The sequence below is a fragment of the Platalea leucorodia genome, assembly GCF_965183815.1.
Source record: "Platalea leucorodia genome assembly, chromosome: 15".
NCBI lineage: Eukaryota > Metazoa > Chordata > Aves > Pelecaniformes > Threskiornithidae > Platalea > Platalea leucorodia.
The window spans coordinates 7,592,070-7,613,601 of NC_138837.1; the positions used below are offsets into that span (position 1 = coordinate 7,592,070).

The 21,532-nt window shown below is 45.8% G+C and overlaps 1 protein-coding gene across 1 annotated transcript in view; it reads right to left on the reverse strand.

Annotated features, from left to right (window-relative positions):
• The window catches only part of COL27A1 (collagen type XXVII alpha 1 chain), a gene marked incomplete at its 5' end in the record, with an annotated part of 160,917 nt that overhangs the window by 118,293 nt on the left and 21,092 nt on the right, over positions 1–21,532 (reverse strand). The window contains 4 exons of the mRNA XM_082327669.1: positions 2,060–2,113; positions 4,142–4,195; positions 9,230–9,283; positions 17,377–17,430. Of these exons, the coding sequence (XP_082183795.1) occupies positions 2,060–2,113; positions 4,142–4,195; positions 9,230–9,283; positions 17,377–17,430 (216 nt within the window). The remainder of the gene's footprint in view (positions 1–2,059; positions 2,114–4,141; positions 4,196–9,229; positions 9,284–17,376; positions 17,431–21,532) is intronic.

Genomic DNA, 21,532 nt, shown 5'->3' on the forward strand with positions numbered 1-21,532 from the left:
ATTTGCTCTGCGTGGAGAGGATGAGAATTACATCCGCTGCAGTTTCCTATACTGGTAGATGGGTGCAGGCAAAGCGACCTTGGGGGTGCTCCGAGATCAGACTCCCCAGTCCTGCAAAGAGCCAAGGTCTGTATTCACAAGGCAGGCACTGCGGTGTGAGCCACACTATCCAAAACCATACGCTGCTTGGTTGTGGCTTCAGCTCATGCTGCTGAGCCAGTTGTTTCATTTAGTGGGAAAAGTATTTTGTTTCCCCTGCTGAAATATTTTGCCTATTTGAAAGTTTCTACATAGCATTTTCAGATCAAAGCCCTTAGAGCTCTTCTCACAGTCCCTCCACGGAGTGAACAGGAGGGATGTCCATTTCCAAGGCGTTGCTGTTTTCTGGTAGCCAAGATGTGTTGCCCACCTTCAGCCAAACACCAGCATATTTTCACTGGGAGAATGCCAGCAGGGAATCCAGATAAAAAAAAGATTTTTTCCGAACATTTCTCCAACAGCTGTAAATTTTTTCTTAATGCAGGATACTAATAAAAGCCAGGTTACACCAAAAACACTGCCAGACTAGTGCTACCGGGAGGTGTTTTTTTTTTTAAGCTGCACCAAAGGAAAAATTTCAGCATCCAACTTGCTCATTACTTGAAGAAACAGAAGCATATCCCTGCCTTTGCCCTGTGCTGGGGGAGCCGAAATCAGATGTGAAGGCCATGTGCTGGACTCAGGAATGTTTGTTCAATCTCCTGTTCCTTCTCCACTTTTTCCACTATGAGTCCTTACACTCCTGACATTGCATTTTGCTGATCGTAACCACAAGGTTTTGTTTTATGAGCTGTTACACCAGGAAAATGGTACTTTTTGCACGCTATTTGTTAGAACTTGTTTGTGACAGCAAAAGATTGGTAATTAATCACTTTCTTGCTCCTAGCTCCATACAGCACCCCAAGCATGACCAGCCTTGGGAGCAGAAAACCAAACCCCGTCCCTACTCTCGGCAGTTTGATTCCAATACAAAGCATACAACAAACAATCACGGAGAGGGAGGGTTCCTTTCAGCCTCCTCCACACCCTCTTTCTCTCCCCAGAGTCTCAAAGCATACCTGAGTAGGTGTTTGTGCGCAGCTAATTGGCCTGAAGAACAGCATCTCTTCAACGGCCTGTTGACTGATGAAGTGATTGAAACAAGGTGCTAATTTTAACTGTTCAGCTTCGCTATGTCAATATTGGCTTGCTGGGAAGGGGAGTCATGTCCGCTGAGCCCAACTATCAAACAGCTCCCTGCAACAGGCCCAGCTTCCGAAAAAACAAACCAACCTACCAACACAGCCTGGAACTAGCAGCTCAACTGAAGCATCCTTGATGTATAAAAGATGTGAGCTCAAGGTATGGATTGCTAAGGTATTGCTGTGCGGACTTGCACGCGTGCATACAAGCGCACACACTGTTGCAACACGAAGGCAGGGATGATCTTGTGCTCTATTCCTACGTATCCTTATTTAGGCGTAGGTATGTTGTTGGTGATGTTAATGATGTTGAAACATCAATATGGAAGCAAATAAAGTAAAACCTGACTAGTGCTGTCAGTCTCCAAGCGAAATAGAGGGAAGGCATACAGATATCTTGTTTGAAACGTGCTTTACTAGGAGAGACAGTGAGGGTTTCTTTGGAATGCCTAAACCTGTTCTGAATCCAGCCTTTGAGTACTGATGTCGGTTGTAGATCCATTTGGTTAACATATTGGCTGAACCAGACCTAAATTCAGCTTGCTGATGAAGACCCAGTGTCAGGGTGCAGAGGGGTGATGCAGTGCAACGGGACATGGAATACAAAGAAGGAATAGAAATCTGGATCCAGAATTTCATTTCATACTCTTACATAGTCTTGCTGGTACAACCTTTAGGCAGTTGCTTGAGCCTATGTCCCAGTTTATACACCTGCGAAACAGGCATAAGATTTTTTTGCTGGGTACTAGGATTTAATTAAACCTTTTGGGTAGAGTTAGAGAAGAACATTTTAAAATAAAAATAGTGATCTAATTTACTAGAAAAGAACATATTCTTACTTTTCTACCAGGTGGTCCAGGGAACCCAGTCAAACCAGGTAAGCCCACGTCTCCCTGTAGGAAGCAAGCAAGTTGAATTAGTTTTCAGCAACGTTTTCCCTACGCCTAGCGTACTGTTACTGAAATTATTTTGCTGACAGTAGCAGCCAACTATTGATATTTCTGATTCTAACTGCAAGTCTTCAAAAACTGACTGGATAAGAAGTGTAGATTTAAACATCATCTCTATTAACTGGCTCATATAAATAATAAACCCAGTTAATTAATGGCAGCTGCAGAGTCCAGCTTTTTACCAGCAGAATGAATACCTTTTTTTCAATGATCTCATTCAGTCACATGCTTCATTTGCCTTTTGATAGGCAACTAAATCGCCAAGGCAAGAAAATTTTAGCTTTTAAATGCAACAAGAACAACAGGTACCTCCTGCCAAATCCTGTGACTGTGCTCATACTATGCTGCTGCGCTGGCTCAGCCCACAGCTCCAGTTCAGATGGCGCTGAGGGTATAATTATTTAACCTGCCTGTATGACACGGCTTGAACCTTTGCAGGCTGCTGGTGGGAGGGTTTTTTCAATGGCCTGTCCTTCTGAAAAGGGATTGCATCACATCCCAGCTGGCATACCCAAATCACCATAGGAATGGAAAAACGCTTCGCTGCGAGATCTCTCTAACATCCACTCCATTTGTACAAACAAGCCCATTTTGGCCTCCTCTGATTAGGATCAAAAATCCCTTTAGAGTCTCTACCACTGTAGTGTGCCTGCTTACTGAAAATACATTTGGAGTATCTAGCTTGAAAATTAGGCATCACTCCAAACTCCTGCTGGAAACTCCTTGTTTCTATTACTGCTACCAGGAACAAAGCCTTGTTAACATGAGCTAAAAGTGATCTGGATCTCTCCCTTTCTTACACTGAGCATGCTTTGCAAGGAAATGGTTCCAGACTCTGCGGGTGGATGATTTCCATGTGATGCCATTCCGATGTAGCGTACAGAAATTTCAAAAGGCATCTCATGCTGTTAAAAGCATCGTTTCAGACTTAGCCATCTCAATGTTTTCTAGTGTCACCCCCCATCTTGCATTTGTGTGGCTTGCTGTGCTTCATCCAGGCATCTGGTTTCAAATGAAGGGCCTACGTTCTTCATGGCTGATGCTTTCTATTAGCATGCATTTAAAGCGAGGCTTATGATGAAAGGAAGATAACCAGGCTTCTTGCCCTGGACATGAGTTATAAAGTATTGTGCAAGAACCACTGAATGAACTAATTGAGGTAGATGTTGTGGAGCCCTGATCAGTCTTCTATTCATTTCTAGACTTCTGTGAGGCCTCGTGTCCTCAGTAAAAATCGCTCAGCTGTGAAACAGCAAAAATGGGAGTTGTAACTTATTGAAAAGAATTAGCAGAACTCTGATCCTTAACAATTGCTAAATCTGGAAACCAGCTACACTTCCCAGTTGTATGCTTTGTGTTGATTTGAGTAGACCTTGGTGGAAAGGCCTCTGGCTACCACAGAGCAGGGTCCATGCGTTGGCAGCGCAATGGTCCGAGAAGCCTCCCTTTCTCCACCAGTGGGACAGCGAGGCTGTGCTCAGTCTCGATCTGCTGTAAGCTGCATAGGTGACGTGAGGCAAAGCACGGTTTCTCAGCTCCTCAGCAACAACATCCTTTCCTTTGCCTTCAAGGTTTTTATTGCTTATACTGGGAGTGCCTCTTTCTACAGTTGCATGCCCAGAGCTGGCAAGGTATGGCTGTATCTCATATGCGCTGGTTTAAATACCTAGCTTAAGTAGCCACATGCTTGCAGGAGCAGGGACTTAAGCTTGGGCTGCAGATTGTGCATAAAATGGGTAAACGCTTGGACAACAAAAAGCTCTGGCAGCAGGCACTTCAGTGCGCTGTGGTCAACACCTTAGCTAACTCTCTTTAGTACTGAATCTGGGGTCTAAGTCTTAATTTTCAGTCCTAAGTCTACTTGAGTAGCTGTAATGCTTGTGGCTGCAGTATGGACTCCCTCCACGTGTATGCACAAGGCTTAAAGTGCACCGTGGCCTTGGTGCCTATGGACTCTGAGCAACATCTTACCTTCTGTCCATTGCGCGCTTTTCCAGGCGACAACCCAGGATCACCTTTTTGACCCTGAAATGAAAAACTTTAGTTAATGACATAATCCAAGGACCCAGGCTATAGATGTGGTTCTGCTTCCACCGAGCCTCCAAATTAGAAACATTTTGTTTTGTCTCCATCTTGTCCCGACATCCCAACCGTATTAAAGTCCCCAGGTATAGCTGTTTTTCTGGGGCTGGTTTTGGTGAGTGATTGCTGCTGCTGAAGCGTTGAGTTTTAAATAGTATTTGACAGTATTAACTTGACTAAAGAAAGGATAACTGGAAGAAGGCAAAGGCAGGACTTTTGATACTTATTAGACTAGACAGCTGTTATTTCTTTCTTGTCTACAACTACCATCACAAAAATAATTACCAAGCCTATTACTGTAGCTAAACCATGCTTCTTAACAACTTGCTAGTTGCTGTTGCTTTTTTAACTGTGGGGAACAGATGAAACTGCAGAGAAAGTTACACTAATTAGACACTACCAACAGCCAGAGCAATTGGGAGGCTTTCAGGCTGGCAGAAGAAAGAGGCACACTTTATCTTAAGTGGCAGCATTCTTTATTTTCCTTTTTAACAACTGTGATGAGAGAAATGACAATTTAAGACCGTGATCTTCTGACGAACACAGGCTGGAATTTCAGGAGCATTTGAACACCTAATTCCAGTAGATTCCTTTGAAAATCCCAGTTCAAATTCTTACAAGGTGGAAAGGTGATCTGTGCACCTAACAGGGTGAGAGAGAGAAGTAGGAAACACTAGAAGAGATTTGAAGCGTGCCAGATTCTTTTGGCAGGGGAGAGGTAAGGCTTAGCACACAAAGCAGCTTAGGCCTCTACAACATCTTTTCCGGTACAGCCAGGACACAGGTACCCCTGCGGCACTGGCCATTTAACACCCCTGGGATGATAAGTCGCAACCTCTGTGTGCCACATCAGCAAAACCAACCACCAAGCATGGGACAGTTGTGAGGGTTAACGAATGCTTGCTACGTGAAGTACTTGAGGGGAAGGGAAGACCTACAAAGGAGTAATAATATTTATTAACTGGCATTTCTCATTAGCAGCACAAAGGTCTAGTTACAGCTAGCTGAGCAGCTTTTCCATGCAGCCTCATTGCCACTACATTTGACACATACTTCCCACCTTGCACAGAGAGTAAATCTCCCTTCTCCTCCTCCACCATCCGCCACAAGCTGCAGGGTTCAGGGAGGGAGACTACTTGGCTACGGACTGTAGGGAGCACTGCTGATTCAAGACAGATGCATCTGCACAAATTCTGAATGAAGGCTGCCTGTTTCCAAACAGTAAATGAAGTCATGCAGATAATCTTGGTTTGCATGCAGCTGTTATCAGGGCAATTCTCCCACTCTGAACTTCAGAGCAGTCAGTGGGTGCTACAACTGCTTGGAACAGATTAGAGCAGTCCTCAGGATCGCAGGATATTAATTTCTACTCTGCAAAATTAATTTACTGCAGCAGGTAGACACCCACCACTCTCCCTAAATCCTGCCATGTGCTCAATGCAATGACTTTGAGCCATGTAAAGGAATAGAAGCCTCTTACATTTTCCCTTGGGAAGCTTCAGATCACATTAGCAAAGACCGTGCTTTGCATCACAGTTCTGTGTTCAACACCGCTGAGACCATCACACAGGTGGAGAACTCAGCCACAAGCAGGATCACACTTCCCTAAGGTTAATCAGCAAGGTGGCATCAGGGTCGGAGGGAACAGATGCCTGGATGCTGAGGGCTGAAATTGTGGATTAATTGCCCAACTTTCTTGCACAGCAACCACAACATGAGAATTAGCTTAAGCCTTGTCCATCGCTAAGCCTCGGCACCGTGCCCACAAACTTCTCTCTTTCCCATCCCAACTGACTGAGCATGGTACTTCCTCCTGTAAAGGAAGAAATTGTTTTCTTCTGTTTTTTCCCTACCTGGGAGAAGTCTGGAGCCGTGCAATTTAAACACCTCAGCTTTGCAATCCCACTAATAGCATTTTAAACATCAGTGAGCCAAACTGATGAGCTATCTTGGAGCCAAACCATTCACTAAAAGGAAAATTCAATTTTTCCTAGCGCTTTAAAGGCAGATTTATCCAGAGCAGCTAACTAAGCAAACCATAAGCATGCCAAAAGCCTCCAGAGGAGAGATGCAAACCCAGCTCTTGTAATGGCTTTCAAAAACACACCCTGTCTGACAGCTAACCCTCCTCCCAGTCCCAAACTCTGTCAGGGCATCCTCAGAGCTACATCTAGTCCTTAGCAAAAACGTCCCTCCTGCCCCCCCCAGCAGCTTACAGGTCACACAGCCAGCCACAACCCTAGCCCAGCACACATCTACAGCCACTTAAGAGGTTATCTACTATAATCAGTCTTTGCTAACTAGATGCAATAGCAATTTTGCAACTGCCAAGGACAACAAACAGAATGCAAAAAGTGGCAAGAAGCCCTCTTTAAGCAGTTGCACGTTATAAACTGCTGAGAAAGCCCGATGGGTGAAATTCTCAGGTGGCATGAGTGGGTGTAACGCCACCGAAGTCAGTGGAACCTTGCCTAAACAGATCAGCGGGAATATGGCTCAATAGCTACGTACAGCTCTATGCAAAAGATCAGCTTCCTAAGTACAAGGGTCTGCAAGTGCTCAGCTGCGACAATGAGAGTAAGCTGGACTCTGCACAGGAGAGATTCAGAAATGCAGCAGTCCGACGACACAGCGCTGGTGCTGCCCAGCGCAACACAACCCGACGGGAGAGACACACAAACGCACACACCTCTGCCAGCCGCAACGCCACACCACACCCCTCCTACGCAGCCGACTGCACGCCCTGTGAGTGCTCCGGCAATTCAGCTGATAAATACTATGCTCCTGGGTTGCTTCCTAAGTGACAATGCCTTGGTGTTAGTCATTGTTTCCAAGCCGTATCTATCTGGGAAACTTCAGTTTCCTTTCTTGGATTGCTTGTTTTTTCCATGGTATTAACTGCTATCTAGGGAAGACCTAGTCCAGCAGCCACTTGAAGGCCCTCAGCAAGGGAAGTTTTACTGGGGGCTGCCCTGCCTTGTTGCCCAGGCTGAGCTTTCCCAAGTCTACAACTTCGGCCATGGACTGGGCCCACTAAGAAGATATCAGGGTCCCAGGGGCAGGCTTGTCAAGCCTGGTGAAGGGTAGAGGTATTTAAAATGTAAGGGGGTGAAACATCAAATTTTTGTGCAAAGTCCGTCTTCTGGGACCGGTGTAACACCAGAGAAATGAAGGGAAGGAAGGAAGGAAGTCAAAACTCTGGGATCTGATACACACCTTCCAAAAAGTGCTTCATATGCCAAGATCTTGCAATCATGGCTTAGCAGGCTCTCCCCTGCTAGAGGTGAAATTATGCCCAGGCCTGAGCTGAGCTACAGCTCTTGCATCCCATTGCAAACTGAATACTTCCTTTGATGAATCATCATGTAGAACAGCCTAATCCTGCAAATGGTGGTTGGACAAAATTAAAATATATCGCACAGACTGATGACACCGTATCTCTGCTGCAGACTATTACAGCTATCTGTTTGCTGAGGGGTTCCTGCTGCCAGACTGCGCATCGAGATGGAGGAAAAATGCTTACAGGAAGTTTTTATTTCTAGTAGGAGACCAACTGAATACAGCTTTACAGTCAAATGATGATTTCTGACAAGGCATTAGGCTAAAAGTGTTTTTTTAAAAAAAATCCTATAGCATAGAAACATAGTTTGACTCTACAGATTGGACCAGGCTGAATTTGCAGGACTGGAAGTTAGATAAAAGAACTTTGATCTGACTTATAAAACTCAACAAGTGTGATCTGGAAGTCATTGATGGAGAATAAATGCAGAACACTAAGATGTAGAACTTTTACAGCCTCACTTTTCAGGCCATATAACTACACTTTAGAATTTAAAACAGCTGCTGTTCACCAGCATGTCTCCAGTGCCTAATTTTTAATCACTTAGAGGCGGCATGCCAAGTTTCCAGAATCTTTTTCCCAGAGCATCAATAGTGTTCATAACATCTCTGCCTACTGACGAGATCATGAAAAGAAAGGACTCGTGCTTGTACCTTTTTCTCTGTTTGGCTGAGACATCCTACGGCTTCCTTAGTAGTGAAAACCTCTATTAAGCATTGCCTTTCAAAACTCAACTATTCTTTGTCCCTGATAGGTGCTACAAAATCTAAATCTATTTCTGCGTAAACAATGACACCAAAACAATCCAAACCAATTTCCCAGGAAATTCACAGTCTTTAGGAAACACGAAACCTTATACACAAGAATAAACTGGGAATGAAAACATCTTTCCGAAGGGTTTTGCAGCACGCTGGAGCTGCATCTGTGCTAAAGTCCCACGCGGGGAGGGTGACTCCCACCGCGCTCCAGCTCCCCCCCGGCTGCGGCACCCTGGGGGAAACGTGTGGACAGGAGAAAAGGACAAAACACAGGGCTCCTGGCACTGCAGGAGGAGGTCTGGGAGACCTCGTGGGAGAGATGAGGACATCTAGAAGGAAGCAACGGGATGAGTTGGGGAGGATTGAGGGAGATCAGGGTTCCCAGAAACTCTGGAGAGGGAAGGAGAGACGAGGGAGTTTCAGGAAGAGGAAGGCAGAGGAAGAAGCCGGGTGCTGCCAGTCCCCCCTGCTGTCCAGACCCAAAGGTGGATGAGTAGACTGCAAAATCCAGAGAAGAGAAACGAGAAAGGAAAGAAATCTGGACCTGGTGAGGCTCTGGAGTGGGAGGACTCCACTGCCCTTGTCTCAACATAGCAGTCTGCTCCCTAGCACAGGCGTAGCTTAAGCAGGATCCTAATTAGGCAGTCTTTGAAATTAGGGAGAGCCAAGAACTGAGGCACACAGCAGGGTCTCTCACAAGCACAGGAAAAGGCTTTGGCTGTGCTGCTGGAGGGCCTGTGTGCGAGCAGAGGGGAGGGGAGAAACGGCTTCAGCTACTCATCATTTTGTACGGAGTGGGATGAAAAAGTCTGTGCTTCCCCCACTGGAACGTCCTCTGAAACAGGGAGGCCAAAGCTCCTCACACCAATTCATACTTACTTTCAGGCCTGGGGGGCCAGGGGAGCCAGGGTTTCCGTGGGGACCTGGGGGACCCTAAAAGACACAACAAACACAAAACAGAGTCAAAAGGAGCCGGTAGGCACCTGCGTTAGTCCCGGGAGCGGCAGAAAGTCTCAGGCTATGCTCTGGGCAGACCCAACCGCACAGCACCAGCAGCCACCACGCTTCTCCAGGACCCTCGTTAGTGCCTTCGGAGAGGTGAAACTTGGCTGCTGGGTCCCACCTACCTTTAGAGAAGGCGACGCGTGTCTGTCGCCACAAGACGTGCCACGACAACAAGACGATGTGGGTACATCAAACATGCCACAACCAGGAACAGAAACGACCTTGGGGCCGGGGAGTCAAAGCTCTGCGAGGAGCCCCAGCAGACAGAGATGGAGGTAGGCAGAGGGAAGCAGAAGTGTAGCAGGGCGTTAACAATTTTTTTGGCCAAAATGGAAGAGAACACAACTAATCACTAAAGGGAAATTTTAAATTGTTCAGCTATTTGAGATGAACTCATTTCCCCAGAAACCAGATTTTTGCCTTTAGAGGTTAGAAAGAGAATGGATGGCCGGACAGTAAAACAGGGGGAGCAGAGGTAAGTCCCTGTTTAAACCATTTAAATCTGTATTTTTGCATAGGTCTCACAAGCCAATGACACTGTCAGAGTATCTACCTCAGATCACATGCAGCAGTATCTCCTTTTGCATCCTATGTTAAACTACCTCACATATTTTCCAAAGACTATTTAGGGAGTTATCTGGAATAAGCAGCTCAGAATAGTTTATCCTGGGATTGTATACAGCACAGAAGATCTGTTAACCTTTCAGGCAGAAGTAATAACAATTCTAAGTCCTCTTGAACACGTTCCTGGGAGATGAAACAACCTGAAGATTCAATTCCAAGGGCTCCTGTTCTGCCAAGACCGTGTGTGAGCTTTACACCACCGTGAGGAACACTGTAATGTACCCTCGAGTTCGGAGGAGTACAGGCTAGGGGATAAAAAGCTACTCAGACGCTTTTGCAGTAAGCTGTAGTATTTCCGATGAGCTTTTCAGCACATGTGGGGCCAAAATCTTCAGGGTCTGATTTCCAAGGAAAATCGCCGCAGTTAGACATGCGACTGCCATCCAAGTTCAGTGCCCTTGCTCTCTTTGGAGAGAACATCAGTGTGCTGATGTCTATTCAGTTTTATTTTTACTACACTGTAACAGAAAATAATGGCTTTTTTTATTTAGCTATTGTATCTTGCGGTATAGGCAGTTGTTGAGTGCTCAGTGCTATTTCACAACACATGCTGCTCTGCTGTAAGAGGCTGTTTAATTAAAAGCCTGGGGCTGAACTTTTCAAATGGCATTTTTTTACCCAAATAAATTTAACGTCCCATTCTTAAATTCCTTCCAAATTTTCAGCCTGAAACCAAATACATTTATTGTCCCATTCTTAATTTCCTTCCAAATTGTCAGCCTGAAATTCTCCGATAGTTTAGCCTGGCTGTGAATTTCCAATGAAACTGCAACAACTTTAATTAAAATTAAGGTGTTTGAGCATCAACTTGTCATTTGAAAACCCATGTAGCTGCTGTAACCAGAGTAATTGAGCACCAAGTAGTCTTAAATAAATTCATCTTCCCAGCAAACTACGGCATCATCTGTTCACCTCATTGGGTGGGACACTGAAACAGAGACTCAATGTGCTGCTTAAGGTAATGCGACAAGTCTGGGGTAGCAAAAGCGTTTCAACCCAAATCTTCCAAGTCTCAAATATGTATAAAAATTAATATTAAGTGATAGAAATCAGAACAGTAAAGTCTCTATAAAAGATGAGTTCCTAAAAAGGTCTTACACGTAAGCAATAATCTAGGTAGCTCTGAACAGGGTTCATAAATCCAGACTGCTGCTAGATTTGAGGAGGGAATTCAGCTGTTATTCAACTCTGGAGTCAGGCAGCTTGGCTCAAAGCCCATTTCAGTGCAGTTAGTTGAAATCCATGCTCCACCATAGCCTGGGGCAGGCTTAAAACAGCGTCAGACTGAAGGGAACAGCGTGGTTTGGTGTGACTCCTAGCTGAAAATAATAGTTTCCAGGAGGAAACCTGGAACGTAGGAAGCTCAGCTGCCAGTCAAGGGCTCCTGGATAAGACACTAATCTCACCTCCAGCAAAATTTGGTGCAGGCTCTTCCAGAGCTAAACCAAAGCACAGCAATACAATCATAAAAAGCAAAAAACAAAAAGGAGGGAAGAAGGGAGAAAGAATCTAGTCCTAGTATCCAGTGACAAAATGTGATTAAGAGAAACACAGGCTCTTGACATAAGATGGAGCCTTTACCACTGAATTCGATGAGACTCATAGTTTATAATCCAGGCAAAGGAAGGTCAGAGACCCATTCTGTTCCCAAAGACCAATTGGTCGTATCCTAGTGAGAAGTGGCCACATCCTGCTGATGAAGTGACGGTGGGAAGTCCAGTCTGGCACATAAGGAACTGCTGTAACCAAGGCTGGGGCTTGTGCTAGGCATTTTAAACTGCTTTCCTAACTGTGGAGAGAAAAGGGTGTAGTCTGGCAGTAGTCCTAAAAATGGTAAAAAAATAACTGATCTTGATGTGTTCCAACATGGTTAGTCCTGAATCTGTGATTACACCCACATTCTTGGCAGAGGAGGAAGATGCGGTGCGGTACAGTTAGATGGGCTGGGTAACAAAAGGTACGGGACAGCATCTGTCTCAGGAGCTGTTAGCAATACAAAATCTGAACAGGCAGGCCTTACAAATTAATCTATGCACCCATCTGCAAGCCCCAATAACAGTCATCATGCCCCCAAGCTACCCACCCTTGTTTTATTAAAGCCAGTCCAATGTTCATTCCTCTTCTCCTACTGCACCCAGCAGTGCTGCCAGAAATAGCCCTCTTTTCACGGACAAGCAGTTCAAGAGCTAATTGCTTTGTAGTTCTATAGTTAATTGCTATATTTTACTCATGCTATCCTGGATTTATTTCAATTTCCCCCTCATATCTAGAAATTGGGATTCTCCTAAATATATTTATCATCAGTACATTAGTTTTGCTCCTTTTTTCTACACGCAGGATAGGACGACGCTGAGACCACTGAATAAAAAAATCCCACAGCACGCGTTACTATTTGCATGCGTGCCTGTGTACCCATCCACTTCGGCTCCCTTATAACTGCTGAAACAATCCCATCTAGCAGCAAGCAAACTTGCGTCTGAAATCTTCCAAGCCTTGCACCAGAAATTCCATGGAAAATTTTACCATGGGACAGCAGTAGCCCAAGGCTCAGTGGCACGGAGACCAGAACAATCCCTGAATGTGTTCCCCAAATGAGGGGGGGTTCCCAAAGGTGACGGGTTTGTAATCTCCCTGGAATGTCTTTTACGTGAACGATGCTACTTGAGAACTACTGTGGCATCCAGTTCATCTCGGTGATGCGTCTGGAGATGGGACCCTGCTCACAGAAGCGCTTTTATGTGTACTGGTTCACAGCCCGCAAAAATTAACAAAAGTGTAACTGTGCATAGCTCCCCCCATCCCTCCAGCATTCACAAGGAGGGAAAAAAAATCCTCCGAACTCCTGCTAAATGCTAGAAAGCTTCAGTCAGAGGAATGACCACTCATTCAAAACTCATTATGTCTTGGGGTTTCACTGTGTAAAGCAACTTTTTCTGCTCCTGACCTACAGATCCCACTCTGACCTCTGGCTTGCTGAAAAATGAGCTAAATATTTGAAGTGAAGCCAAACAAACTGTTTCTTTAAACACTTCTTTTCAGAAATTGGAAAATCTTCCAAATGGAATGAGGATACTGGGGAACCTCTACAGCTGACTAAGTTCTTGCTTGTTTTAGGAGGGAAGCCCTGCATTTTGAAGGAAAGAGAGATTTTTTGCAACCACGGACCAAATGTGACAGGGACATGTTACACTGGGACCTTGCAACCTTTCAAGCTGCTAAGGTTCACAGGAGGATGGCAAGAGCATCCCAAAGCATCGGGAAGTGCACACATATTCTCTTCACCCACCCATTTGGATTTCTCCTGTATTGTATCAGAGAGGTTAAATAAAACAAGAGCAATTGCAGCATGCCAGGATTTTTTTCCCAATTCTGCCTCTGACCTGTTGCATGGACACGGGTAAAACACTCCCCTTGCACCTGAGTTAGAGAGGGAGATTGACTTCCAGGGGGAGCTGGCTTCCTAAGTTATTTAAGTGTTTTGGAAAGTTTGACCACAGCTCTTTTCTTGCTGTCCTAGGAGCGAAGCCAACAAGCGGACTCCTGTATGTCACATGTCGGCTTGCTGCCTCCTTCACGTAGGAGGTGGACCGATAACTAGCGTTTACATTGCACTCGGTCTTAAATGCTGCCTTCCAGATGAGCATCATGGTTCACAGTACCCTTCTGCAGACCTGATTAAATCGTGGGTAGTTTGCTGGTCTAGCTATACCAGTGAGGACTGCAACGAGTCACAACTTGCGATCAACATAGATGTGCTGGCAAAAGGCCCTCATGCAGACAGCCTGGGAGCGAAGCTAACCGAGTCCCGGGTGAGGCAGGAATAAGCTACAATGGTGCAGAAGTTACTGCTCCACCGGGAGCCCTTTTGTTGACAGTTACTTGTAGAGCTTGTTAGCACAGCTCTGCTAGCAAAACCCAGCCTCGGTCACTGCCTCCCCGCTAAACCTTGATGTTTGAAGAAATGCAAAGGTCGTCTGCAGAAATGAAGGGCAACACACATCGCTTGCACAGAACTGCTCGGTGCCGGTTGCTGCGCAGGTACCCGAGTGCCACCGCTCACACACACAGCTGTGGAAAAGGCATCCCCCTACGTGCCCGGCAAAGTGCTTCCACATCACAGAAACCTGGGAAAAGTCTTCACTGCTAAAACCGCCGTTCCCTTCAGAGGCACCTCAGATCTTACACAGACACTTGCCAAGGCACATGGCATGTTCATCTGAGCAGAAGCGGTGTGGACAGATCTCTTGATTATGCCTCAAATTCTTTAATGCAGACATAAAAACTGAAAACAATCTTAGCTGGATACAGACAGAGAGAAAACCTTCCTGTAAAGTGCACATGACCAATACAGCAGGACAGGTTTGCAGAGCTCCTGAGAAAGTGTTATTAGCCATCATTTCCAGTTATCAGAACGGCAACATTTTTACTCCTTTCCCTTGCAGTCCCTTAGGCAATAATGAGAACAAGAAACACCCAGCCTTCATTTGTTATGTATCTCTGCCTTCATAGTTGCAGAGAGTAGAGCATAGGTATAGTCTCAATCTATCTCAGTGGGTCCCTGATGGTGAGTGACAGGGTGTAAAATTAATTCCATGCTCCTAAAATGGGGATTGGCTTTTAAAAAATTGAGAAATTGTAATTTTCAAGAAGACTGCCACTGTCCACTTAGCTACCCTACCTTGGGTTGCACTTGAATGCCAAGATGTGTCCCGAACACAACCTCTTTCGTGCTTTTACAAAGACTGGCACTTGTTATTGCAAACCAGGTAGCATTGCTTACATGGAAGAGCAACACTCAGGCTGTACAGGCAAGTCTAGCGATACTTATCTGCTGGAAACAAGGAGACAGAGTCGGGGGATCAGCCAGCTTTTCTTACAAACTGTCACTGACCACAATCTCACCCTTCAAAGCAAAAGCTAATCAGAGTTTGCGTTTTATCCTGAGCACTGTGAGGGGAGAAAGGGAAATAAAACAGAGACAATATAGAATTCAAAGGAGTGGAAATACTGCGCTACATCAGCAAAAGAGCCACTTTATGGACTTCACAGCCACAGAAGGTCATGAGTCAAACGCTGTGACTAGATTTTCAAATGAGCCAAGTAACTGTATAAGCATTAATAATGTAGAAATTATGCAAGCTACAACAAGGGCAATTATGTCTCATGCTTTAGGCCATAAACTGCATTGGTGACAAGAAAAAAAATCCTTCCTTTCCCCTGGCATCAAGCACTGCAAAATTGCATGCAATATTCCCCTCCCCTCAGGAGCTCCAGTCTTGGGCTGGGGCCTCATGGACACCTCATGGGTCACCCATGGGCTGGGCTGGTGTAAGAACTGTCTGGCTGCGTTGTTTGAGGATCAGGTTAGGCAGAGGTAGAACACAACCCCTGCAGTGTTGCACATTTATTTTTAAGTGGCTCGTGCACAACAAAAGCAAAAGACGCAAGAATTCCCCTAAGCCTGTCTTAGTTTCTGGCAGCTCTTCTTTGCAATGAAATCCTTAAACCCCAAAGATCCACAAGAAACAAAATACTAGAAACATGTTGCAAAGTCAAAACAACTTGTACACAGAGCAGTTCTGTCTCCAGTGTTCCAGGCCAGACATTTACAGAGTGACCCTTTTGCCCCCTCCCAAAATTAGCACAGCCTCTTTGCAGAGGTCTGCGCCAAGGCAGGCTCAGCTGTGCTGAGCGCGTCCTAACTGGGAATTCTTTCCTGGGCCGATTCTCAGCACCTCTGGCAGGGACTGAACTCAGAAATCCTCTGTTGCTTATTGTCTTTCAGAGGATCATCTTAAATATAGGATGCAGCATGCCACAGCTGGGGAATAACACAGAAAGCTATGACACAGCTTTCACAATGCTTTTTTTTCTTCAGAAAAACTCACGTTTTGGTAGGCAGTGGAATTTGGATGTAGAGCTGGAATTTGGTCATTCACACAGCAGGCAGGGGATGCAGCTGGGGTCTCCAGACATGGAGTCTAGTTTGCACACCCCAGGGTTGCAAGAAGTAACACTAAACACCTCTCCTGAGTCATGAGCTGGGGTTAGAATAAACTTTCAGCCTTAATGGGGACTTGCTAAGAATTGCAAACTCCAGGCAATTTGCTAATGTGATTGCTGCTCAGGTATTTGTAAACAGAAGACAGAGCTGTACAACCAGTCGTCCTGATGTTTCACTAAAGAACATATTTGCGTGGAACAGATTGTCCTGTCCATAAAACACCTGAGCCTGGTGCTATCTAATGCCTTGCGCTTATAGCCCAAATCAGTATTCAGGTCTGTTGACACCCATGCCCAGGCTGCAGGGGGTCCTGCAGACCTTTTGGGTTTTACTGTTGTAGAAAGGAGCTACGTTTATCTTTACTAGTTACTGCAAGATCTCACAGGCCTGTAACAAGTGTCCTCAGGGAATGCACGGCCTTCTAGCTCTTAGCCTCTTGGTTGTTCTTTAAAGACATTACACGGGGTTGAGTTTTAGCCAAGTATGTGTGAGGAAATCTCCCTCTGCTGCCAGGCCAGGATGCTGCCTGGATCACGGATCCAAATATTCCCTCCTTCCAGCCTCAGACACTTGCATCTTTTGATTCCCAACCCACATCAGCTCAGCGCTCAGGAAATGGGCTCCATGACCGTACCTTGTGGGACAGCACCTTGCTACCATGAAAATAGTGCCAACAGTTAACCGTATCCAGGTCAGGCGTGTTGCCCAGCTTTGGGAGACTACTTCTGCAGGTAGGCCAATGCAGAAAGCTTTTCTCACAGCTAGCTACAGCACTCAGCACCAGATATTTCCTCAGCATAGCACTCGATGTTCAAGGATCTGCATCAGAATTTAATGTAGGGAGGAAGAAATCCAGGAATTTGTAATGGATCTTGTAGAACAGCTCAGACATTTTGCTCTAGATCCCAAAAAGGAGTCAGAGAGCAGGTCTCAATCTGGGGAACACAAAAGCTCATCCTTGTATGTTGAGTCCTTGGTCCCACTAGTGAAGGCATAGTGACAGTGAAGGACCTCAAAGGAGGCAATTTGGGAAGCTGGGAAGAGCGAAGGACAGAACAAAAAGCAGCCAAAGCTAATGTTAAGCACTGCGTTTGCACCAAGGAATGGATACTGGGAACAAAATGAGACAGACAGAGCTCATTCTTCTGATAGCCATTTGGAAATATTCATCCCCAGCCTTTGCAGATGCCAAACCTTAGCTCAGGGAAGCTGCAAATCACAAGTGTGGCCTCCTGAAAACCTTGAACAGGGAGTGAAAGAAAAGAGGAACGCCAGACCTCAGCAGTAGGGTTTGAAACAATCATTACTCAGCCACAGGAACACACAACAGCCCTTGGAACAGTAGGACAGGCAGATGCAAGTACAAATGGAGAGAAATTTTTAAACCACTTACTCGGGAACCTCTCTTGCCAGGTGGTCCTGGTAAGCCCGGCAGACCTGGTGGACCCTAGAAAAAGAAAAATAAGTATTAATGATGGTTCTATAACAGGATGGTGCTCCTGACAGTATTTCAGGGAGACCCATAATACAACCATTTGGAGAAGACCCGGGGAGAAGGGCCAGTTTTAACACCACAGCCAGAATTTCCCTTCAACTTATGCTGTTACCATAAAGGGATAAAAGCCATGCACAATAGCATCTGCAGAAGCATGTATTTCCACGGAGTAGAGACAGAGCGTTCACATCTTTCTGCTGTGGACCGCATTCCCGTGATCACAGCTGTGTTTCACGCTTCCAGTTTCCTGGACCCGTGCTGTAACACAGGGGTAACACAACTGCCTCTCAGCTTTGGAGTTTCCTGCTACGTGCTAGCATGCAACAGAAGTGATGTGTTAGCACCTTGGCCAGGGAGGAACATTGTGTGTTGTAATATACACCAGCTGAGGATGTATAGTTCTTGGTATTGTAGGTTCCTACATGAGTTGCAACATAATCATATCCCAGCACTTCATATTTTTAAAGCAGCGTGTTATAAAATGTAATAAAATTGATGTCAATGTTGGAAATTCTTAAATACGGCTCTGTAATGTAGGAGAGGTCAACTCATACATGTCAGAGTAGTGGGGGTTCTTGGAACAGGGTGAGAACAAAGTGGAGATATCAGGCGCCCAGCTGTGCACTGATCTGAAACAGGTTAGGAAAAATACTTAACCAATGGGGTTTGAACTCCTTTGAATTTATTCATTTATTTATTCATTTTTTTTTTTTCAATGGACTGGAGAATTCGCATTTCTGGAGAGCCACTTGCAACTCCTAATAACTCCTCAAAACTTCTTTTCCCCCAAGCCAAACATGTCTAACAAGAATAACTGTTAATTAAAGTGTCTCCCAGAGGATTTATATTCTAGTAGCTTATTGCAAAAGACAAGTTTTCATTGCATCCATGGGAGAGAGCGATCCAGAGCAGCAGACTGAAGGATGTTTGGAAGGCAGCCTGAGCTCTCCAGCCGCGCAGCAGCAACGCTCCATGGGGAAGATGGGTGCATTGCACGGAGCGGGTGCTGCGCAAGCCCCACGGCCGCACTCTGGCCCCAGCACGGCCTCGCTCCCTTCCCGCTGGGTCATCTCTGTAGGACCTCACGTGCACGATGGCTCCGAGCGGAGCCTGCTGCGAGGCTGGGCCTGTTGCTGCTGAAGGACTGCCTGGCAGGACTGCTCAGGCTCTGCAGCGTGTTACTGGCCCCAAGGAAGAGTGAGAAGTTCACGATGTCTAATACAGGAGTCATCAAGTGCATGATTTAGTAACAAAAATAAGCCCTGGAGATCCCTACCCTAAACCTCATGCCCAGGATAAGATTTTGAACAGGGGAAACCTGCCTGAACCCTATGGGTAACTGATGAATAAACATTCCCCTGATATTACCAACCCTCCTATACATAAGCACCAAATTAATTAGTGTAAAAGAGATCTTTTTTAAAAGACATCCAGCCAAACTTGGTACAGTAGAAAAAAGTCAGGGGAGGAGTAAGCAAAGCCCAGGGTAGGTCTCTGTGCTACTAATTTGTCAGGTCATCAAATGAATGGTAATGTATTTTTTTTCTGTAGTCATTTCTATCTGTAATAAAGATGACAAGAAAAGGACTGTTTTAAAAGTGTAAGAGCCTACACAGCATAGAATAGCTAATGCCCCACACTTAGACACACAGGGATGGACTTCTACCACCCTATCACTCGCTACTACTACCCAACACTGTTGCCTGTCCTGCAGATTTCCAGCCTCCATAGCCTGGGACGCTTCATCTGACCTCTTTGCAAGTTGCTTATTGCTGGCTAACACAGTATTACTGGTCCTTGTATTAACAACCCTCATTGATACAGCTGACCCTCGTTTTAGCAATACACACAGAATTTTAACCTGCCATTGTGCCAGCTCAGGGCCCCATGCATAATGCAATTATATAGCTGTGCAAATAGACACACGATTGTAAGGTTTTTTTAAGCCTTGTGTATAATTGTGTTCCAGAATCCAGGCTTTTATTAAAAAAATCCCCTTGCCCTTTTAGTTGGGAAGATAACTATCAAAACACGAATCCGATGCAATTGATCCAGCGACAGTGCATAGAGTTTACCAAAGATTAATTCAAGTCCTTAACCTCTTCTCCATCAAAACCCATCCCCATTTACCCCTAGAAAGAGAAGTAAAAGAGAAGATGCAACTGCCTGAGAACTGCGTTCTGTGCGTACCAGATTTGAGGTGACCTTTTCCACCTTCTTGCTAACAGCAGCTGCAATTGTACTTGGCCACTTGAGTAAAAATGTTCTCCAAAAATGTGGGCTGTTCAGAATAAACTGAAGCTAACACAAATACAAGGAGAGAGTTAATACCTGCACTGGAGTGGGAATACGGAGTTAAGGGAAAGGCATTTAGCTGGACCAGCACAGAAAAAGCAGTACATAATTCAGGAGTCCCTATCGCTTTGCTTTGGTTTAATTTGCCTTTCATTCAGCCTTTTTTTTCCCCTCTCCTGAAAGGTAAGAGGAATAAGGTGACCGTAGGATGAGTGGCTAAAATCTGCCAGCCAGGATGTTAACTGCATAAGACAAGAGCGTGACCACATACAAATTAGAAGCAAGCCAAGGTGGAAGAGGACTGGGGTAGCTGGATGAACACGGGCAGTTGTTAAACACGATGCACTGCAAGACCACCTTCTAGCTTCTCACGCGGTTCCTTGGTGGTTGGATCGGATCGGACACGTACTGTGCCTTCCTAGTGACTCATTTCTCCTCCGCCCCGTGCCCTATATGTATGCCTCTATATTGTTCAGCTCAAGTTCTCGAGCAAGAGGCCCACGTCAGACAACTGGCTTTGGCTGGGGAGAGCAATTCCGAAATACACACGAAGAAAAATGCACATCCGCAGCAGCAGCAGCCAGAAAAGAGTAAGACTGGATCGGGGCCCAGCTACTTACAGATGATGGATGCAATCCCACTTAAAATGCAAGGCTCTGACACACGGAGAGTAAGAGGCGTCTATCAACGAGCCACCGCGCAGCAAACCACTAAGAGTCTGCCTGGAGGTAACGCCCAGGCAGCGCCTACGCTCACCAGAGACATCTCCACTCTCACCCCTAATGCAGGGAAGAGTTAAACTGATCACACAGAGCCTGTGTGGTCCTTTCCACTGTACCCTTTAGAGCATCCCTGGGGAATTCCGTAGGGAGCAGTGGGCAGTGCTCGGAGAGGCAGGAAGGTTTCCTTTTCCTGGCAGCTGGAGGAAGATATCACTTCTCTGCTCCTGCCCTCCCATTGCAGGGACGCCCCATGAGGTCGGCAAAGCTGACAGCCTCCTGCAGCGAGCTACCGTTCCTCGCACTTTGGTTCTTGTCTCTCTGGCTTCTTGCCTACTCCCTTCTGCAAACTGATGGCGGAGAACACACACCCTGTTATCACACAACGCAAAATCAGAGATCAAGGAGAAACACGGCAGAAGCAGATACTCTCTCTTCTCAAGCCAAACAGCTGAATTGTTAACCAGCCTGAACAGTTCTGTGAAGCAGCTAATGGCAGCCGCATAAAAGTTTAACCCTTCTCAGTTTCCCACGGTAGCATTAGCAACAATGCCTGATCCCACCAAACGATTATAGGATTTATTCTAAGCTGCTGCTGGGAAACTCTCTGGCGCAAAGGGGACGTTTTTTTCCTTAGCTTTTTGAGCTTCAAATTGCAAATGGAAAATTAAGTTAAGTTGTCTGAAAGGGAAATACATCGAACCCTGAGGACAAGAGAAATCTCACCATTTCCTCTTGCTGCTGAGATCAGCCAGTTCATACCTCTGCCTCTCCCACATCATGGCCCCCCTCACCCGGCTTCCTCTGCCCGCAGCAATGCCGCTGGGAGCTGGGTGCCTTCAGATCTCAAAGCCTGAGCAAGGCTGAACCTGTTCGGAGAGGGCTTCAAGGAAAGCACAGTTGGTAGAGGAACTGGTGCTGGGGATTTGGGAAACAACTGGCTTCCTTTTGAATGACTACTGAATCAGCTTGCTCAGAGAGCAGAGCATTCCTGTAGTCGCTTCCCCAGGGACAAGTACTCAGCCTCCTAGCAAATAGCT